Source organism: Gavialis gangeticus, unplaced genomic scaffold (genome assembly GCF_001723915.1).
Source record: "Gavialis gangeticus isolate Ggan-Ray unplaced genomic scaffold, GavGan_comp1, whole genome shotgun sequence".
Classification (NCBI taxonomy): domain Eukaryota; kingdom Metazoa; phylum Chordata; order Crocodylia; family Gavialidae; genus Gavialis; species Gavialis gangeticus.
Genome location: NW_017729032.1, coordinates 168,790,222 through 168,811,165, shown reverse-complemented (window position 1 = coordinate 168,811,165; position 20,944 = coordinate 168,790,222). Strand labels below are relative to the sequence as shown.

General features: G+C 39.5%; 1 protein-coding gene across 4 annotated transcripts in view; it reads left to right on the top strand.

The window, feature by feature from the left end:
* Positions 1-10,067, top strand: part of PNPLA4 (patatin like phospholipase domain containing 4) — a 47,353-nt gene extending 37,286 nt beyond the window's left edge. For all 4 annotated transcript variants that reach the window (XM_019525346.1, XM_019525347.1, XM_019525348.1 and 1 more), the window contains 2 exons: positions 4,021-4,173; positions 9,178-10,067. In XM_019525346.1, coding sequence (XP_019380891.1) covers positions 4,021-4,173; positions 9,178-9,309 — 285 coding nt within the window. In that variant the 3' untranslated portion in view covers positions 9,310-10,067. The remainder of the gene's footprint in view (positions 1-4,020; positions 4,174-9,177) is intronic.
* The last annotated feature ends 10,877 nt before the right edge of the window (positions 10,068-20,944 follow it).

Below are 20,944 nucleotides of genomic sequence, written 5' to 3'. Positions count from 1 at the left end.
GACCATCAACTCAATGACCTGCCCATTGCCTTGCATTGACTCACTCAGGAACAGAGACAGAACCCAGCATTTGAAAGATAAAGAACCTACAGGAACCCAACGTTTGGAAGACAAAAGACCCTACAGAAACCAGCTACCCCACCATTGTATTCCCCCAGACAACGAGGACACCTGGGTCTGCACGTATGCATCTGAGCAGGACTGGCCCTTGCCTGGGCATGTCCTTCCCATAGGAGACGCAGGTTGACCACCTCCTTGGGACGCCCTCCTCATCTGGACCAGCGCTATGCCATGACACCTATCCACCCAGAGGCCCTGTCTGCAACACCCCCCCACCCCAGACAGCACCTTGCTAGAGAAGACCCCAGTTGACCATCAAGGATCAACTCTCAGCCTGGGATAGGTAGCTATTACCCACCTTCTTCCCCCAGGCAAGGGACCTGAACTCTGTCTCTATATACCTTGACCTCAAATCCTTCCATTAAGCCTTTCCTCATCTGCTACCATTGTGTGTGTGTGGAGTGGGGGGAGGAGTGTTTGTGCATGTGTGGGAACTGGTAACTTCATGGGGCTGTGTAGTGTGTTGCCTGTTTAGTAAAACTGTTATTTTGGAACCCTGAGTTGGGTTTTTGTCTTACTGACCTCCTGGCCTTGTTCCAATCTCTGCTGTCTGCGCCCCTGACCTTCGTTCTGTCTCTCTCTCTGCCACCTCCAAAGCCCTGGCTCTGCTCTCCTCCAAACCCCAATTTTCACCACCCCTCATTTCCGCCCCACCACCCCTTTACCTCTTGCTCCGCCACTCCTCCTCGCTGCCGCCCAGTTTTCCTTCCCTGACTCCACAGCCTGCTTTGCTGTCTCTAGCCCTGGCATTTTCCCTCGCTTCCACCTCAGCACCAGTAACCCTAAGTAAACCCAGGGCACTTTGACCTCAAGTAACCCTGAGCACCAAGTTACCCCAAATTCCCCCTGGTGTTAATATACAGCTACAGAAGTGCGTGTTTGTGTATGTGTAGGTGTGTGTGAACTCATAGTGGTGTATGTGTAGTTTGTATGTGTGTATATAATTTTGTATCACGCCCTCCTGTCTAACAGCGCAGTATTGAGATCCTGACATTCTGACGCATGTCAAGTCAAAAAAGGAGGAGCTGTTCCACCAAAGGATGGAGTTTAAGGAGCTCCAGGGAAGCTGTTGAAGAGCAGCTACTCTTTCATTGCAAGGATCTTGAAAACAATGACCTCTTAATTCAAGGACTGACTTGGTTTATTGCCCTTGTCACATTAAATTATTTCCAGACAGAATAGACACTACTTCTTTGACTGAACTCCTATAGTGCTCTCATCTTCACTTGTTATGTGGATGGAAATTTGTACTGTTTTGCACTTGAATAATGGGTACTTAAAACAGCATAAAGGCTAACAGTTCAGTGCTCTAATAAGAGCTTATCCTCTTGCTTTTGTTCATAGAAATAAGGGACGAGAAGCCTGCAGACTCCAGCTGCTGGTGCAGCCAAAAGGATAGGGGAAGTGTCAGCTGGGTGGGAGCCTGGGGCTGCAACTTACCCCTTGTGGGCCACATGTGTTTTGTGGGCCACCAGTTGGAAAGCCCTGTTTATAGATTATATTAAAATAGTTTTTTTAATAACTGTAGTTTCTCTAAAAGAACAGAACCAATCTGGGTAATGATAAGTAATGGTAGAAGACTTAAAAGTCCTTGAATTCCCACAGCAATTGCCTGTAAAATCAACTATTAGCTTTGCAGTAACTCACAACACTCATTAATGTAATGAAACTACCATAAACAGGTTTAGAAAATTAATGTGTTTTAATATAGTAAAATTAAATGTTGTTATGTTTGGTTTCTTTTATGTTTATGAAGACCTCATAAATAATCACCTTTCAGCATTCCCATCGCTTGAGATATAATATGTTTCAAAATCAAAATTGCACAATAGTCTCTGGCGCATGTTGTGCTTAAGACGTGATTAACCAGTTAATCACGTCTTAAGCTGTTAGCTGGCCACACACTAATGAAATAAATGGCATGATAAAATTAGGACTAAGCCACTTAAAATGTGTAATAACTTTGTGGTTGGTTCCCATCATGCCATTTATTGAACGTGTGGTCAGAATGAGGCTTTCAGCCATGGGCTGTGCTCCCATGTCTGGGAGCCCTGTGTGCTTCTACACATAGGAGCCTGGATCAGCTGATTGGGCTTCTAGTAGCAGAAGCTTATGGTGAGTCCCCACAACCTGGAGCCTGGATCAGCTGATTGTGATCCCAGCCATGGGAGCTTGCTACTTGCTGGTACAGGTGGAACCTGGGGTTCCAGACTCCTCCTGCATTAGCAATAAGGTGTATGACGTGACGGGAAGCACCGTTATGGGGATTATACACTGGATCCCATTACACTTTTATTCACATGTCTGCCAAGGGCCAATGTGTGCACTTCTGTGCCTGGAACTATCATCAAGTTGTCTTAGTAATTCAGACTGGACTCTAAATATATAAAATCTATTTGTTTTATTTTTGAGAATCTTGAAAGTACATCTCAACTGATATACTTACAAACTTTGAACAGACTGTAAAATAATTATTACAGAGCACACAGTAATCATTTTTAGACACTTCAGCGATGTATATTTTACAAGCTTTTTATAGTAGGCTTCTGGTCTTATTTAAGGGAGGAACTTTTAATCTAGAGAGTTGCATCGTACAATGTTTTTATTAGATGGCTTCATGCAGCACTCTGATCTTGGCATAGCTGCCCTCACTCTAATCTACCATCTTACCCTTCCATTGGTGATCCAGAGGTATTTGTATGAGTAATGAGGGGATTATCTACACGGATTCAATTCTTGGGGTTCATGTACCCCATGTATGAAGACTGGATTCACTCTGAAGAACAGTTATGCGTTATATCACAGTTGAATAACTGTTGTGGCCACATAAATATTCTTTGTACCCTTCAGGCTGCATAAAGATTAAAGGGGTGGGATAGCCGCCACTGCCACTCAATGCAAGATAGAACACCAACAGCATGAGAACTTTGTTTAAATAAAAGTACAACGTAAAAGCCCCAAGATATGTATGAATAGGTAGAAATTCCAACTTTAGGAGCTAACTAGATTTCAAGTAATCTTCGGTTTTTTTATATCCATATTCTCATTATACACTACTAACAAAAGGTGTAAATATAGTGATTTTTGTTGTTGTTTCTCTCTTAAGTTAACCTGTTGAATGGTTGAGTTAATATTCACAGAATTGTGTAGTAATAGTATTCCAAGTTCTGTATTTTCTAAGAAGAACTTTGGTATATCTATAACTTGGAGGGTTTTGTCTTACTGATGATGGTGGCTTGGCCATTTCATCTAGTAATTGGAGGGGGGGGGCAGTAGCCTTATTTCAATGTTTAAGACAATGTTTAGGTAACAAGTAAATATGAAACTAATTAGTGAAGTAAGTCACTCAATGAGCAATGAGTTCTGTTCACTGTCCAGTCATTAGAATTTTGGATTGACTGGTATTAAAGAGCAAACTGGGCACATCTACACATGTGCATTTACTGCACAGTAATCAAAATTATGCTACCCATGCACACCCATACTGTGCAGCAAATATGGCAACGTACACCAACTTGAGCGTAAATTTGATACCTGCATCATACAGGTATCACATTTGTGCCTGAGTAGTTACTGTGCAGTAATACACCTATAGATGCGTTACTGCACAGTAACAGAGTGTGTATGGATTGACTTAGAACTGAACTTTAGTCCCAAGTCAGTCCACGCACAGTGTTAATGCGTTTTAACCCCTGTATGTCTAGATGTCAGCCTATTCCTGCTTACTGCACAGTGAATTTAACCTAGCGTAAATGCACATGTAGACCCACCCACTGTATTCTGTAGTGTTCTGAAGAGGAAGTACAGCAGTGTTTAAATCAGTTTTAGGTGTGAAAGGGCAAAGGAGAAGGTTCACCTGTTGTCAACCTGTAACTTAAAGATTACTTTATTTTCCAACAGAAATGGATTGATGGCGGTCTTACCAATGGCCTCCCTATCCTGCCTGTGGGAAGGACAGTGACTATTTCTCCTTTCAGTGGTCGATTAGATATCTGTCCACAAGATAAAGGCCATGTAGATCTCTATGTTAAAGTTGCAAAACAAGATCTAATGGTGAGTCATTTGTTTTCATTTTAAAATAGATTTAGTAATGGAAGAAATGTTTGAAAACTTTAAATTTAATTATTTTAAGTTTTGCAGATTAGTTTATTTATTAGAGTAGATATCCCAGTCAATTTTACCATTTAGGCAAGGGCTAAGAACCTTCCTATCTTCGTAATGATCCTTTCTGACCTTAAACACTGAATTGTCTAGACAAACCTTACACATGCATTGCAGACCAATTAATTCAAATACCTCTGTACTGAATCTAATAACTTCAGTTCGACTAAAGGACTATTTTCTCTTTAGCTAAATTATCTTCTAGAAAGCAACCCATCCTTGTTTTGAAGACCTCACAAAATGAAGAGGTGCAGCTTTCTCTGTTCCGATGACTAAATTATTTTCACTGTTAAAGATTTGTGCCTTATTTATATTTTGAATTTGTATATTTTCAGCCTCTAACCCTTAGTTCTTGTTATGTCTTCTTCCATGATGTGGGAGTCTTTTACTATCTGACACTTTCTCTGTTATAATTGTTCATATAATAATCAACTTACCTCTCAGTCCTCCTTTTGATGAACTCTTGATATTTCATATTACAGGCATTTTCTTCAGCCCTCAGGTCATTTTATAGTTGTTTTTCCTACTTTGTCCAGATTTTTCTTAAAACGTGGATGCCAGAGCTGGCCGCACTTTTTGCAGCATCAAACTTACTAATACATAAAGAAAATCACCTCTTTACTTATTCCTGTGTTTGTCAAAAAATGAAGAACATTTTTCCATTTTCTTTATAGTAGCCTTTCAAAATATCTGAAAGTTGCTATGTGCTTTCCATCCTCATCCCCTCCAAAATAAATATACCTTGTTCCTTCATCCTTTTTTCATGTGACTGAACGTCTTTATCATCTCTGTCTGACTCTGCACTGTCTCCAGTTTCTATACACAATCCTTAAAATCTAGTGCCCCCAAACTGAACATGCTCTTCCACCTGAGGCCTATTAGCACTGAATAGTGGTACTACTTTCTAAGTCGTGCACGTGATACTCTATTAATGCAATCCAAATGCAAAACGCAAGACATTTGTTTCTTTTTACAACAGCTTAATGTTGATTTGTATTTGGTTCGTGATTTGCCATAATCTCAGTCAGTCTCAAAAGTGCTGTTGCCAAGCTTGTTACTCCCAATCTCAAAAATTTTGCTTTTTCCTTCCTTACGTATAACCTTACAGTTGTTTTTGTTGACTTTCATTTTGTCATCTATAGTTCACATTTCAAATTTATCAAGATCCCTTTGAATTTTAATTCTGTCTTAAAACTGTTTGCATCCACATCCGGATTTGACTATATGACTGTATCCAAGTCATTAATAAATGTTAAGCACCACTGGACTGAAGACAGGCCCTTGTGGAGCCCTACTTGAGATTTCCAGCCAGTGTGACATAAACTTTTTAAAAAATATTTCTGCCTTACTTATGATTATTTAATCCATTATATGTTGGTTAATATATATAACTTAACAGTAGTTCTGTCTGTCCCACATATCTCCATGTGTAATATGGAGTTCAGGTACTTAAAGCCTAAACTAAGCCCATGTTTGCCCACTGCTTTCTCCTTATCCATCAAACTTATCAGAAAGGTAGGACAGATTGGCACCAGTTAGACACTAACTGATTTAAGAGGCCTAAGTCTTTGTAGGAAACAGGCTGCTTCACCAGGTAATATTTGATAAAGTAGGCTGCTGCCTACAGAAGCTTATTCTCTCTGTGATTAGTGTCTAAGGCGAGGTACAGAAACCTGTCTATACCTGTAACAGAAAAGAAGTTTGGTGCACATAGATGGGTTCCACCATTTTTAAATCAGTCTACGATTTGAGCCTCTCCGCCCCACCAAAGGGTGAATGTGTGTCCTGTTCACAACTGATCGCAACTGTGTTGCTTACAGAAAACCACATAACTTGGATCAGTTCTGCCTCGGGCTTGCTGAATATCTGTATCTAGCCCAAGGTGCCATCTAGCCTTGCCTTCTTCCTTACTTCAAACTAACATAGCTAACCACCTCTCCCTGTCAAAGGAGATCAAGTGGGATTGGTATAATTTGTTCCTAACAGATCTGTATTGTCTGTCTTATAATTTTTTTTTCTTTTCACTTCATCTTCCAGATGTTTATAAACTGATTATTTTATCATTTGAATTATTAACTTTCTAGGAATTGAAGTCATGCTGACTAGTTCAATTCCCTTGGGTTATCCTTTTTCCTGTCTTTGAAGAAAGTTGCTGTCATCCCAGTGGGGGACGATTGCAAGTATTCTTGCCAGTGGCTCCAAGATCGCGTTAGCTGTTTCTGCCAGTACACTTAAACTAAGTTCTAGTAGGCTTTGCTGACTGAAACTTGTTCAGATTTGTCAGACTTTCTGTAAGGACCTTGTTTCATGTTGCACTTTGAGCTGCTTAAATGTTCATTGATGTGAGTTATAACTTAAGTTTGAAGCAATCGCACCGTAACACTAAAAAAGTCTGACTGTCGTTGACCTGTAGAGCTCTGACTTTCCACTAGAGGGCACATGAGTAGGAGCCTGACTAGGACCTATAGCTGCAATTTACCACTAGAGAGCTGGTGAGTCAGGACAGGCTTTTATCTCTGTTCAAGTGGGGGTGTGTGAGAGAGATGGGTTGAACATGAAGCTGGAAGGTAGAAAGTTAATGGGATGGGGGTGGGTAATGAAATGGGAGGTGGAAAGGAAATGAGGATGGGGGATGAGTGGTGAAATGAAGGAAGTTGGCCATTGAAGGATAAAATAAAAAATTCAAAAAGATATACAGGTAGCTGCTGCTCAACTCTGTTTCACTTCGTGCTATTTAGCTATAATGCTCATTTTAAATTGATACCTGATTTCACTTAGCTCTCAGTGAGTTTCATTATAATGCTCATGGTCACCATCTTGGGTCATTAAAAAAAAACTTGCAGTTGTCATCATGGGTCATCAGATATTTTTGGTTTTGCTTAATGCTCATTTCACTTAATGATCAGTTTTTCAGGAACCAATTAAGAGCACTAAGCAGGGGTTGCAAGGAAAGGGAAAATAAATTAAAGAAGGTCTTATGGTTTAATAAATTGGGACTTGGGTTTGGAGTGTGGGCATGCTGTGTGCTGGCCATGCCTCCTGGGGTGGCTGAGACCAGTGAGGGAAGGTTCCTTGTGGGCAGCTACTGTCCCTGCCCTAGGAAGGAAGCCCCAGCTGACAGGGATGCGATCTAGCCACTACCTTTTTTTTTTTTCTTCTTTCTTTTTTTCCCCCCCCACTCCCTACTTCGCTCCCAGACCTGTCCACACCCTGCAGTTTGGCTAGCGGGTATGTGCTCTGCAGGCTGTTTGCATGGAGTTGTGCTCCTGGTCGTGGGAAAGTCATGCTCCTGGGGGCCGGAGGGAAAGTTGACTTGGTGCCAGAACACACCTTCCCCCCTGACCCTCCAGGGCAATAGAGTTCAAGGAGTGGAAGGTTTGTCCACACAAAACAGAAGAGTGGGGAAGGGGATGGGACACTTCATCCTGAGATGCTGGAAAGCAACTCGAGTGGCTCATCTGTGGGCAGTGGCCACACATTAATGGAACACTAGCTGGGTAGCGCCAACCAGAGATAAACCTGCCCTGGACTGGTGTAACTTTAAGCTGTCTAAAGTGTGCTTAAAACTAATATAATTTGTGCATGTGTGAACAATCCAGGGGTTAAGAGCTGCCTAAAATTAATGTGTAACAAGACTCTAACATGTTCTTTGCTGATGATTATTATCTTTTAACCTGTGTCAAATAGCATGATGACAGGCTTCCAGCATTGTGCCAGCTCTCTTTTCTTTTTTTTCCTTTTATTTTGTCTACCTGTGGTTCTTACCTAATTTAGCCCTTTTGAAGTCTAATATACTTGTTTTGGTGTTCTCATGACATCCTTTTCCTACATTAATGATTCTCTCATATCATGACCACTTCATCTGAAGCTTCCAACCACTTCCACGTTCTAAACTAGTTTACCCCTGTTGGGCAGAAACAGATGCAAAATAGATGACCTTGTTGTTTCCCAAACTTCCTGAAAGAAAATCGTCTGCTGAGAATGTTAACAACTTTGGGTATTTTGTTTTTCTACATTTTTTTTTTCTTCCAACAGAAATTGGAGAAATTTTAAGTAGTTCATTATTTCTAATAATTACTATTATTACTAAAAAATTTTAGCATTTGAAGAATCTCTTGTCCCCCCTCTTCTTCCTGATTTGGTGAATTTATAGTAGACCCCCAGCACTTTTCTTTTTCTCACTTTAACTTTGCTGAGGTAGGTTAAACACATCTTACACTCATTTTTCTTGGACCTTGGGACAAGTATATAATTCTTGACATACAGTAGAGCACTTCCTATTCTTTTACAATACCAATATTTCTAAAACAAGCTGCATCCGCTCAATGTGGGATTTCCAGTTACATTATCCCTTGAATCCTAATTGCACAATTATAGGTAAGTTTTTACCATCCTTGTTAGTACTTGGTTTAAAGCCCTCAAAAATTTAGCCATTGCCCAAGGCTGCTCTTCCCAATCTTTGTTATAACTACATTAATTATCTTTTCTGAAGAATTAGCCTGTTACTGAAGAAGCTAAAGCCATCATAACCATAAATAAAGACATGGAGAGCATACTTATCAGGGTTCCTGGTTTTCTCTGATTTAAAAAAAAATCCCCAATTTTGGGGTTTAAAAAAGTAACCCAAAATCCACATGTTTCCATGATTAAAATGAAACACCACTAATACATAAATCTATATTTTTAACCTGAAAATTGTGAATGTTTTTAATTGGAGAAAACCAGGATCCCTGCTTATATCTACACTTACACCTTAATAATCACAAGTGTATCCTGAATAGTCCTCAGATTGTTGGAAACATCATTTTCTTATGCTTAAGAAATAAATAGAGAACAAGAAAATCAAGTAGTTTTAGATGTGAACAAATTCAAATGTGAAATATCTCTCTCTTCTAGTTGTCCGTAGCTAACTTGATAAGACTTAATCAAGCTCTGTTTCCACCAAGTCAGAAGAAAATGGAATCATTGTTCCAAAATGGATTTGATGATGCTGTACACTTCCTATTAAAGGAAAACTGGTTTGAATAGATTGTGTGTACAAAATTAACAAAGTTAGATGGTCTTCGAAGCTAAGCTTCATACTTCATGCAGGATCTGTGGAGTAGCTGTTATAATTGCTGTTTATCAAGTGCTAGATGAATGGCACCCATTGGCATCAACAGATATACAGGGGCCTTTATCTGGAATTTGTATGTGTGTCCAAGTGGACATTATTCACATGGTGAATTAAGCTGCTGTCTGTGAAGGTGTTATACTAAAATATACTAAATTTGTTATAGCTGGTCAGAATTTGTAGCATGTATAACTATTGAAGTTCATTGTGTGATATTCTAGGAAGGTCTTGAAAATGTTTCTAATATTAATCATTTAAGAAACTTATTCAGGTTTTTTATTCCTAAAAATATGCATTGTTCCTAGTTTTCTTAAGTTTTGAATAGTCATTTTGAATCCTGTTTTTGTGCACATTACATTGACTGGCTACAGTGCTGCTATTTATTTTTACTCCAAAATCAGTTTTCTACAGTATGTTATCAAGTATGGATTCTAATTAAACAGACTGTAGGGAGGAAAACCCAATTTAATTGCATTTATTATAATTTGTCATTAGCATTTATTGGCTATTAAATTGGTTCTTTGTCTCTCTAAATTCTGTAATGTCCATCTGCTTCAGAATTTTAAAAATGTAATACTTCTGTAAATGTAATTCAGGAACAACCTTTTGAAAATATATTTTCATTCAGTTTTTCTTTATCTACTAAATTTGAATAAATGAATGTAGTTTTGGAACCTTGTTGAGTGTTTCCTTGTAAATCTTCACAATTCTCTGGTACATCAATGACTGACTTGGGGCAAACTATCAATTTTCTTTGAAAAAAGGGTATGGAAATGCATGCTTTCTTGCCTTTACTTTGTGTACCATTAAAGTTAATGGAACATTTTTCCATTTAACTGAATGAGAGCAGAATCAAGGCCCAGGCATGTAATACATAAAGCGATCCCTGGTAATATCATAGTGTTAAGTTATTTGCAAAAACTGAAGCAGTATTTTGGAGGCCTAGTTGAAATGTTGTCATCAACATCAGTACTATAAGATTTCTCTTTATAATTAAAGTTGTGGTTTTACTAAGATCTGTTGCAGTAGCTCTGAGCTGGATTCAGATCCTTTCATGTGATTAGATTAGATTTTAATCTGCAGCCATAGATAAATAATTCAGTCTTGTATATGAATACTTTGCTGTATTGGCCCAGTGTGTCTTCATTGACTTAGACTAACAATCAGCAGTGTTTTCTAGTGGCCGCCAAATTGATCCCACTTGTGTCTGACCCAGGCCAGCACTAGGCTCCGGTTGTTACCACTTGGCCCCACCACCCGACTCCACTACGGCATGAGCAGTGTCCAGCTGCAGAGCAGGCAAAGGCCCCAGCTTCACAAGACATCCAGTAGCTCTGTGGGTCTTAGGTTGTTAACACCTGACTTAGATGATTTATATGAGACCCTGGTTTTCTAAGTGTTTTTTAATAAAGAAGTTAAAATGTGTGTTCTATGCATTTGCTTTTTGAGTGACGGCAGGATCTGTCACGTAGAATGCAAAGGAAAGCTGGAAAGCTGGCACACTGAAATTTCATTTACCTGTGTACAAAGACACAGCAGATTTGACTCAAAGGATGAGGCTGGTAAATAAGAATGTACTAAGAAGAAATGTTATCTACTTCTGTCAATAAATATTCGCTATTGGTGTGTTACCTTTGAATTTGTATAATTTTGAATAAGTGTTGTTATGTTAGCCACACATACACATACATACACTATCATCTTTCTTTTCGAGGTAAGCAAGAACCTCAAGGAAAACAGCAGCATATTGAAAAATTCAGTTTCAGATTTTTAGCGGAAATCAAGCAATTTTATAAAACTTTAAAACGTTTCAAATAATAGTCACTTTTGTATAACTTATTTTTATCGATACATTCCAATGCAGTTTATGAAGGATGTAAGGTATTTCCTTAACTGTAAAATAATAATGAAGGCATGGAAAAGTGAAGCAACTTGTTTGACTATCCTTTAGTTTGGACACAATGACCATGAGCAAACAACCTTTGACTGTTCTACCAGTACACTCAATGGGTGTCTTTACACATGCTCTGGGGATGGGGGAAAAAGGGAGCATTAAAGTGGCCACAATGCCTCGTGTATTCAGTATCCTGTGCTTCAAAATATTGACAGAAAAGCTTTAACTGAAGCTCATTTGACAATCGTGTCTGCCCCGATGTGCTGTAATCACAGCCCGTTGGAGCAGCAGCCGCATATGTCCATAGGCACCCAATGGTACTCAGATATGGTACCTGCTGTAAAATAAGGCAGGGTTTTTAAAACAATCTGGTATTCTGTCACCTCGCCAAGATACTACAAATCTGTCTGTTTTACCTATTTTGAAATAAGATTCCTGTTCCGTCTTCAGTCAACTCTACTGAGCACACCTAGCATGAGCTTTAAAAAGACCCTGTACAAGCCTTCTTAATGCCAAAGAAATTCATCACCACTGAATTGACTCAAGAACAGAGTAGTCTGCCATTTTTGGCTACTTAAAAGAGGCTACATATAGTTTTCTTAGATCCCCATGTTGCACAAGATGTTAGAAATAGTAATTGCCCATGTTGGCTATTAACCACCAAAGTAAATAAAAATATATTTTGATTTGGTTGTATTTCTTCCTACTTCCTTTTTGCTACTGTTGATAGCTGTATTATTTCTGAAGGAAGTACTACCACCTAGGCCAATGAGTGCTCTGCCATACTGAAAATTCCCCACAGGTTAGAGTGATTCTCTCCTGGCTTGTAATACCTGAAATAGCTGGAATCTGCTGATAGTGCAACAAAAAGCAGCAGTGACCCAGAAGAAACCTTGATCAAAATTATATTTTCAAAGAAAAAACTAAGATGAAATCCTAAATAGAATTCAGTTTTCTCCCAATGCTCTTTCCACCACATCCTTCCTCTACCCTTTTCCTCCTAAAAACAAGATTTTAAAAAATATATATAAAGTATAAGTGTTCATTCTTTGTTATATATATATTTATTTATTTGTTGTTTCCTTTTGTTCTCTCTTTGGCTCCTCTTCCCCTTAGCAGGAGTTGAATCCAAAAGTCCTGAGCTTATAAACACCAAAGGCAGAAACTTCCACTCAAGATTTCCTCTTCAATATTCATAGGTCATTATATTAAAATTAGTTTAAATAGAAGCCATGTGACTATTTCTTGAACATAGCATCTTAAAAGTGGGTGATTGAAATAAATGAATTGTGTTAAAAACTTGCGTTTTTTTTGCATCATAATGCCACTGTTTCTTAGTGTGATAGTTAAGAAAAAGATTAGTTCCGATACATTTTATTTGCAGTAATATAAAAAGTGCTACTTCTACCCATTGTTGAAACATGATTATTAGCTTTATTGGCTGTGTTGTCTAGGAAACCATCATCACTTCCTTTAAAAGTGTACATTTCATTAGCTTTGTTTTGAAAACCATTAACTTCAAACACATCCAAAACTAAGAAACAGAGAACAGATAATGGAATACACTATCCTTAGAATGAAAGGATGAGAATATCATCATGTGATCTCAAAAGTAAAATGCTAATATAGCTATAGTGGTAATTTTATCATGATTCATGGAATATTAGACTTTGCTAAAGTATATTTTCCCTTCTCCCCTTAACCACAGATGATGATCTGTTTAGGTGTTAAGGGACCAACATTATGATTATTGGGCAACACACAGTATCACTGGCCAGAACCTTTCTTCAAGATTTCCCAGAGGCATGCTGCAGTCCCCTCAAGTCCAAAGGAACTTGGGTGCCTCATGCTGTGGCGTAAAAATGTTTGAGCAAGTGGGGCATGAGCCCTGGGCATTGTCTAAAGGGGAGTGGACACATCAGAATGCAGTTAGGGGTGTGCCTTGCCCTCCCATCCTTTGTTTCCTCCTTCCCTTCCTGCCTGCCCCTTCCCCAGTTCCAGCAGCAAAGCGTACACAGCAGCAGTAGCAGCTCACAGTACCCTGAGCATTGGTACTGAGGGAGCAAGAGCTGGAGGTTTGCTGCTGCTGAGGCAGATGTCACCAAATATCTGTGTTTAAATAGCTGATCACCAGATATAGCAGCAGCAAAAAGAAGGTCCCTTTACATATCCTTTCCAGCTGCTGCTCCTGCACAGCACTATCCAGAGTGGAGAATTAGCTAGTTATATCTCTGGCCTCATGTACTGCCTCTGCTCTGGAAATGAGGGAAGATTTTGTTCTCCCAGATTCTGCATAAATCCCCTGTGTAGTGGTTTAGATATCTTCAGGGAAGGAATGTGGGAGAATGCCTTGTCTTTTTTATTATGTGACAGTACTACTTTAAATATGGAGGTAATCAATTGCATGTACAATATCAATACAGCTTTGTTCAAGACGACTGTCCACCATTTCCTAACTGGACACCTGATAGGAAAGGAAAAGATTATTTTTAATTGCTGTCTGAAATGATTACAAGCAGGAAAACCAGTTATATGTGATCTATTAGGAAATAAACAAATCATTTAAAAATGTTTCATACTTTCAGTTATTATGAACTGAGGAGCTGTGGCTAAATGCAGTGGCTTCCATTTTAATAATCATCTCAGTAAGGGAATGCACTGTGACATCTACCAAAAGTAGATGAGAGCGAAACACTGGGAAGTGGAGATTTTCATGTGCTTGTAAATAAACCACCAGCAAATGATATAAAACAATAGAGATCTAAAATAATTAACACAATTATAAAAACAAAAAAGGGGAAGAATCCCATTATTTACAATACATAAAAGAAGCAGGCCAAAAAAAAAGTTTGAAGTGCCAGTGTTCAAAAAAGATTAATCAAATCTGGAACTAGTTCAAAGAAGGCTTGCCAAAATTGGCTAGGATTTAGAGTTGTTTTCTTATGAAAAAAAAAAAAGATGAAAGAAGTTTGGTTCATTTAGTTTAGCCAAACAAAGATTAAGGAGACATATGATCACTCCTTAAAAATAGATTCACAGGGTGAACATGGAGAAAAGGAGGAGGTTTTTAGGTTGAAAACAGCAGCATGAGATCAAATACCTACAACTAGCTATAGATAACTTTAGATTAGAAATGAGAAGATTTCTAGCTATCAAAGTGGAGTTTTGGAATGATTTTCCAAACAAAGTATTGGGAGGTAAACAATCTGAATCTCTTTTACTCTTGCACTGAATTGTACATGCTGATGGAAAGAATTCTTCTGGTTAATGATTGCCTGCAAACACAGGGAGCTGGACTTGATGGTCCAGGAGGGCCCTTCCAGCCAAGTGTTCCTTAAAGAGCCACTTAAATCATCAAAATGTATAAAACACAGCAAGGCAAGCTTTTTTGGGTAGATGTGACATCTTGTATTAGACCATTTGAGTAGCTGAAAAAATGTTCTTTGCAAGCTTTTGGGCACAAGCACCCTTCCTCAGGCAGTAGGAATGTGCTAATCCTGTTTCATTCCTCCCACCCTTAAATATAAATAAGATTTAGTTCTTCGTTGTTGGAGAAGGAAACCTAAAGTGAAATAGAAGATTCTGTACTGGAACATTATATAGAAATAGTAAAAATACTAGGAGCCAGGAGGTTGATGTTGAGCCAGCAGCCAAAAAACCTCCTGTGTGGTGTGTGCTGCCTCTACACATTTCTCTTCTGTGAACAGTCATACGGTTGCTTAAGAATATAGCTAATGTGAGGTGTCAGAGTTCCAGAGCGTGGTACACTCCTTTCGGGTAGCTCAGGCCAAACCCATGGAGGGCTGTGAAAATTAGAAAGGAGACCTTGAATTTGACCTCATATTCGACACAGCCTATGGAGTGACCTGAGCATGGGGGTGATGTGTTCTTTAGTGACCTGTATTACTGAGAAGGTGACGACTACACTTTGAATTAATTGAAGCTTTTTTCCAAGGTCAGTATCTTCATTCCAAGGTTCAGTGCATTGCAATCACCAAGGCTAAATATTCCTCTCCTCTCCTAATATGCACTGTTTTTCTCAAATGCCTTACAAATTTTGACTGATGCTCTGATATTTCTGTCTTGATGCACGTGATTAAGCTAATAAGGCTCCTTCTGGCATTATTACTCCTCTTAATTCTGCTCTAATTAGTCAGTTTTACAACATAAACTAGTGGGCAACCATCAATCCTTTGGATTGTGGTGTGGATGTAAGAGGTTTAGTCAAATGCTGGCTGAAACTGTTTGTGCCTGCAAGCCCAATTCAAAAGTGACAGCTTGTTACAGGTTTCACAGACCCATGTGCTGTTTGAGTTAGAATCCGAGTTTACAAAATGGTGCTTTCTTTTTTCTCACTTTGCTTCCCACCTCTGGATCAAGCCCCTTTATGTTGAGTAGCACTTAATGCCAGATGTTCCCTCCATACTGGGTGGGATTCTGCACGCTCCTCCCAGCTTTCTACGTTGATATTAAACAACTTTGTTTTTGCACACATCATGGCCCTGCCATTGAGGCAACATCGCTTTCTAGAGCCATCTCGTATCTTGCTACACAAAATATTCTTGGGGATACGGTCTCCTCCCGTTCTCTTGACATAGCCGATCCATCCCAACCTCCTCTCTTTGCTAGTGGTTTCTAAGTGCATCAGTCCTGCACACTCCAGTACCTCTGTGTTCGGTACTCACTTTATTTTCAGTATCTTACGCAGACGTCTCATGTAGAAGCTGTTCAGTATCTCGATACGCGTAGCATATGTAGTCCACATTTCTAAACCATAAAGCAGAGACGACAGCACACAACTCTTGTAGATTCACGTCTTCACCTTATCTGATAGTTTGCTGCTATTCCATGCAAATTTTTGTGATAGGCCAAAATTTGAATCTGTTTTTCTGATTCTGTTAGTTCAGTCTATTACAAATAGATAATAATTAGTGAAATATATACTTAGATACATTAATACTGGATAGAGTCATTGGAAATTATCATACGATCAGCCACAGTTTTCCTTAGATTGGCTGTGCTGCATAGTTCCTATTTTGTGTCATAGGATATACCAGAGAGACCTAGGATAACATTCTGTCTTTATGGAAGGTAGGTAGTAAGAATTTTGACTTTAGTGAGGTCAAGATTTCATTCCTGCTCTATTAAGTGCTGAGTAGGCCTGTGTAGAGCTTCAGATCACAATTCAGATTTGGAGATGATTCAGAGGCTGAATCTATGAATGTGAATTGAATCGCTGCTAGTTTTAGGCTTTCCAAATCAATTCAGAGCTTCCAAATCACTTCGAAAAAGATTCAGTGATTTGGCCAAAGGGTATAATGTGGAATCAATAAAATATCTATAACTTTGTTGTCTGTTGGTTGATTCAGATGAAACTTGCAGGGATGGTAGCCTCTGCTGAGAGCATGATGTATGCCAAGATTCAAGGTGATAGGTGCAGGAGTTTCTGGGAAACTGCACTTCAAAGTCCTGAAAGCAAAACTCATGTCGTGTGTGTTTTAAGCCACAGTGGGGTGAAAACTGCAGGAAGGTAGCTTTTGCTGAGGCCACAAAGCCTGCCAAGTTTCAAGGAGATAGGTGCAGGGGTTTCTGGAAAACTGCACCTCAAACTGCTGACAATTACTTAATTATTGATGAATAATATAATCAATCAATTATAGATGGGTAATATAGCTACATTAATGTATTTATATTGTAAATAGCAATCATATTGATTTGGAAAGACTTCTTTGGGGTGACTTTACTGGACTTTTTGAAGGGCTCTTGGCTGGAGTCTTCTCAGGAGTCTCAGCTACAGGTTTTTCTGGAGTCTTGTCTGTTTTCTTAAAGAAAGTGTCCAAGGAAATTTGGGAAGATGTTCTCCAGGGAGATGGGCAACAAGGCAAACTTCTTCACTGACAAGGTGTGGTGTCAGATCAAGCGCTGTAAAGTCGAAACGGACCCCAGAAAGTTGAAACCATGTCAATTTATAAACGTTTTAAGTGCAAAACGTAACTCAAAACGTTGTAAGTCAAGGACTGCCTGTACATTAGAGTTGGCGATAAATTTCTTTTGTGAAAATTTTCTTTTGTGGGTGGTATTTTCTTTTGAACCAATTGCATGGTTAGGATACAGTTTGACTAGCTTTTGAATGCAAGGCATTCTTTGTCATGTTAAATGTTTTCTGAAATTCACCATTAGCCAAGTGCATTGTAGCCTGGGTATGATTAGATAGTACTGCTGGCAACAGTCCAGTGTTTGAGTTTCAATTGCATGTGCCTGGCCTCTGCATGTCCTTGAAGTGGCCTTGTGTAGGTGAGTACATCCTGTTCTTTTTCCCTCTGCAAAGTGCCTCATAGGTTTACAATAATATGTGCAGGAGATTTTGAACTCCACTGTAGTGACCAGTTTGAGTATTTCACTGCCTTTTATAATCTGTATTTAGTGAAAACTCACACTATTGTCCTCTGAGATAAATTAAAATTCTTTCTTTCCAACCATCTTTAATAAGATAAATGATTCTGAGAGATATGCATACAACACAGCACCCTTTTTCAAGCTGCTGACTAACCACCTGCATCAAATAATCAAGGGCCATGTAACAGCTCAGAAATAGTGCTGAAAAAGCAAACCAGCTCCATCAGAGAAATGAAAGGTCGAGGAAATACTAGCATCAGAGTAAGATGTAAGGCCTGATAGGAGACAGGCCTTAATAAGGAGAAGCTTTAGGGAAGGTGAAAGATCAGGCCTAGGGTTTCAGGGGGGAACTATAGAATTCTTCCAACATTTGAACTGTTTTCTCAAAAAAAGGACTGAAATTCTGCACCTGCAAGAAGCTTTATTTCATCTGCAAATCATTTGTACCTGAGCCACATCCTGTAACCTCACTGCTGAGTGAAAAAAACCTCACAGCTTTAACATTATGGTTTTTCTTTACTTGATATGGTTCTGTTTTAGTAAGCAGGAGGTTCTGAATTTTCACAAATTTAATTTCACTGATTTGTCCTCTTGTCACATTGTCAGGCATGGTAAAGTGTGAAAACCAGTGGAGCCGAGATTTTACCTACAGTGTTGTAAAGTACTAAATAGCCACATCTAGAGAATGTTTTTGTTATGAAAATAAAAATTTAAAAACCTGCTCTTGTATCTTGCCACTGCTGCTTAATTGAAGTAATATTTATTGATGCAATTAAAATATCAAGAATTAGGCTTGATCCAATTATTCAAAAATATTCATTTATGCTGTGCTAGAGGTTCGTAGAAAGTTATGTTTGTGTGTGTGTTTTCAGGCAAATTTATTGAATTTTTTTGGATTTCAGTAGGAAAGTGATGAGCGGTTTTCTTCAGCTTTTTCATTCAAATGTAATTCCAGTTAAGAACTACTGTTACTAAAAGAATTTGTTTGACTTTCAAATCCTGATTTCTCATTCCATTTTAATAATCTACGTACAGTGTATGTTTTGCACAGCAGGATTCACTCTATCATTTTATGTCCCTTAAAACATGGGATAATTCACAGCCAAAGTAAACTGTCTCTGAAACACTATAAATATAAATTTATGTCATGCCTTCCAGTCTGTGGGACTGGAAAATAAATCTCCAACAAGTAGAAATAATTAATAAATATAAAAATAGGAAAGCTAGAAATATAACTGTAAATATAATTCTTATCTTCATGTCTCATCAACAGAAGCTTTCAGGGGTGTTTCTCAGGGAAATCACTAAGAAATGTGAAGGAAGGAAATTGGTGGCGGTTCATTTTTGCACTTGGTGGAATGTGGATGGTTGAAAGAGATGTGACAGGTGATCTGTGAAGACCTCTGGGAATAAGGATAAAAAAATCTGTGTGCAGTGATCAAGTATTGGTCAAAGACCAAGTCAGTTTTTTCTACTGTGCAAGTAGATTCTTTTTTCGCATCACAGAGGCGAGGTTCTAGCTATCTTACTGGTGTGGCATGAGAGATGTGGGAGCAAACAATCATGCTGACTTTGCCACCTTCTGGGCCTGGTAAGATAGACAGAGTTACTGGTGGTAACGGAGATCAGATTTTTTAGATGAGCTTGGTTTTGTCATCCAGAGTTTGAAGCTGAGGATGCAGGAGGGTCTGTCAAATAAACATGTTCAGTTATGTCAACAGTTTAGATATCTTCAGATAAGGAATGTGGGGAATGCCTCGTCTTCTTTATCATGTGACAGTACTACTGGTGATATGGGTTCACAGGTAAGCCACACCAGAGTCCCACCACTCCCCCAAGCAAAAACTTTAATTTCTTTGGATGCTAAATAGAATGTCATTCAAATCCAGAGCTTCATATTGTATATATTATTCATAAAAGTAGACCTGTAACTGTGCACACTGGCTTAAAATTTTAATATAGTAGCCTTTAGTAACAAAGGTATAAAACTACTAAATAAAAAACTATTAAATAAAGCAAGTCAGCTTAAGGATCAAGTGAGACTAAGGCTAGGTACAGACATTCAAAAAGCCAGAGGCAGAATCGATCTAAGTTTCACACTTTACCCTAAGCACCCTAAGCTAGGTCAGGAGCTATCAGAACAGATGTTCACCCTTTCATAGGAGGGGGCATGCAGGCTGCCTGCACTGGCTGGGGGCACTCCTCCCTGCTTCCTAGCAGGCTGCTAAAAATGCCGAGCCCATCTGAGCAGCCAGCCACCTCTGATTGGCCAGCATGACCCATTTTCCCCATCCCTGCCCCCCCCCCCACCAACAGCTGGCTATCAGCAGTGGTGGGGGGAGAGTGGAGGCCCCCACTTTGGCCCTCCCAGACTTGAACCAGCACAGCTGGGGGGCTGGTGTGGCTGGGACTTCTGCTCCATGTATGCCTCCGTGTGAGAAGGGGAGAGCAGGAGCTCTCAAAAGCACTTGGGATGCCAGCTGACTATGACCTAACTTGAGTCCTTAGAGGATTTGGTACAGAAGTTTGATAGACTGGATTAACCTAAATCACTTAAGTTTGATACCACATTGATCCAGGTCTGTCTTAGACCGGGTTCTGCCATTTTTAGACCAGTCTATGGACAGTAGACTTCTGTTCGGTTGTGGGTGTAGACCAGTTTCCGAGTACTTTTACCAGGTTATGTGTAATGTCTGTACCTGGCCTGAATGTAATGACTGAACTCAGATCATACCCAGTTTATATTACAAGCTTTGACCTTCTTGCAGTTTAATAGCAACCTAAGTAAGGAGTAAATTGTGAGCCTATTTAGTCCTATTGGTGACTGGCGGGTGCAAGCAAACATTTGCCGTACCTGGTCTAGGTTTAGGTGATTTACTTTAAGCTGCCTAAACCTAGACCAGGAGTGCAGTCATTTACTGCTGCCAGGAGCAGTGTGGGGAGCCTTAGGTAAACTGGTCAGGGTGGGCAGAGGGGCTGGCAGGATTGAGGGGGACTAGGATTCCTGGGGAGGAGGATTGGCAGGTCCAGGAGGGCCTGGGATATATACTGGGTTTGAGGGGTCAAGTTGGATGGTGGGTCCATGGGGAGTATGTTGCTTAGTTGGGGGTGGGCAGGAAAAGGAGGGAACGAACAGCACAGCCCTGGAATTGAAGTGAGTGGCTGGGCTTTCCTAACCCTGGCTCTGTGCTGTGAATGTGTAGTTTCATAGTTTCATAGTTTCTAGGGTCGGAAGGGACCTGAGCAGATCATCTAGTCCG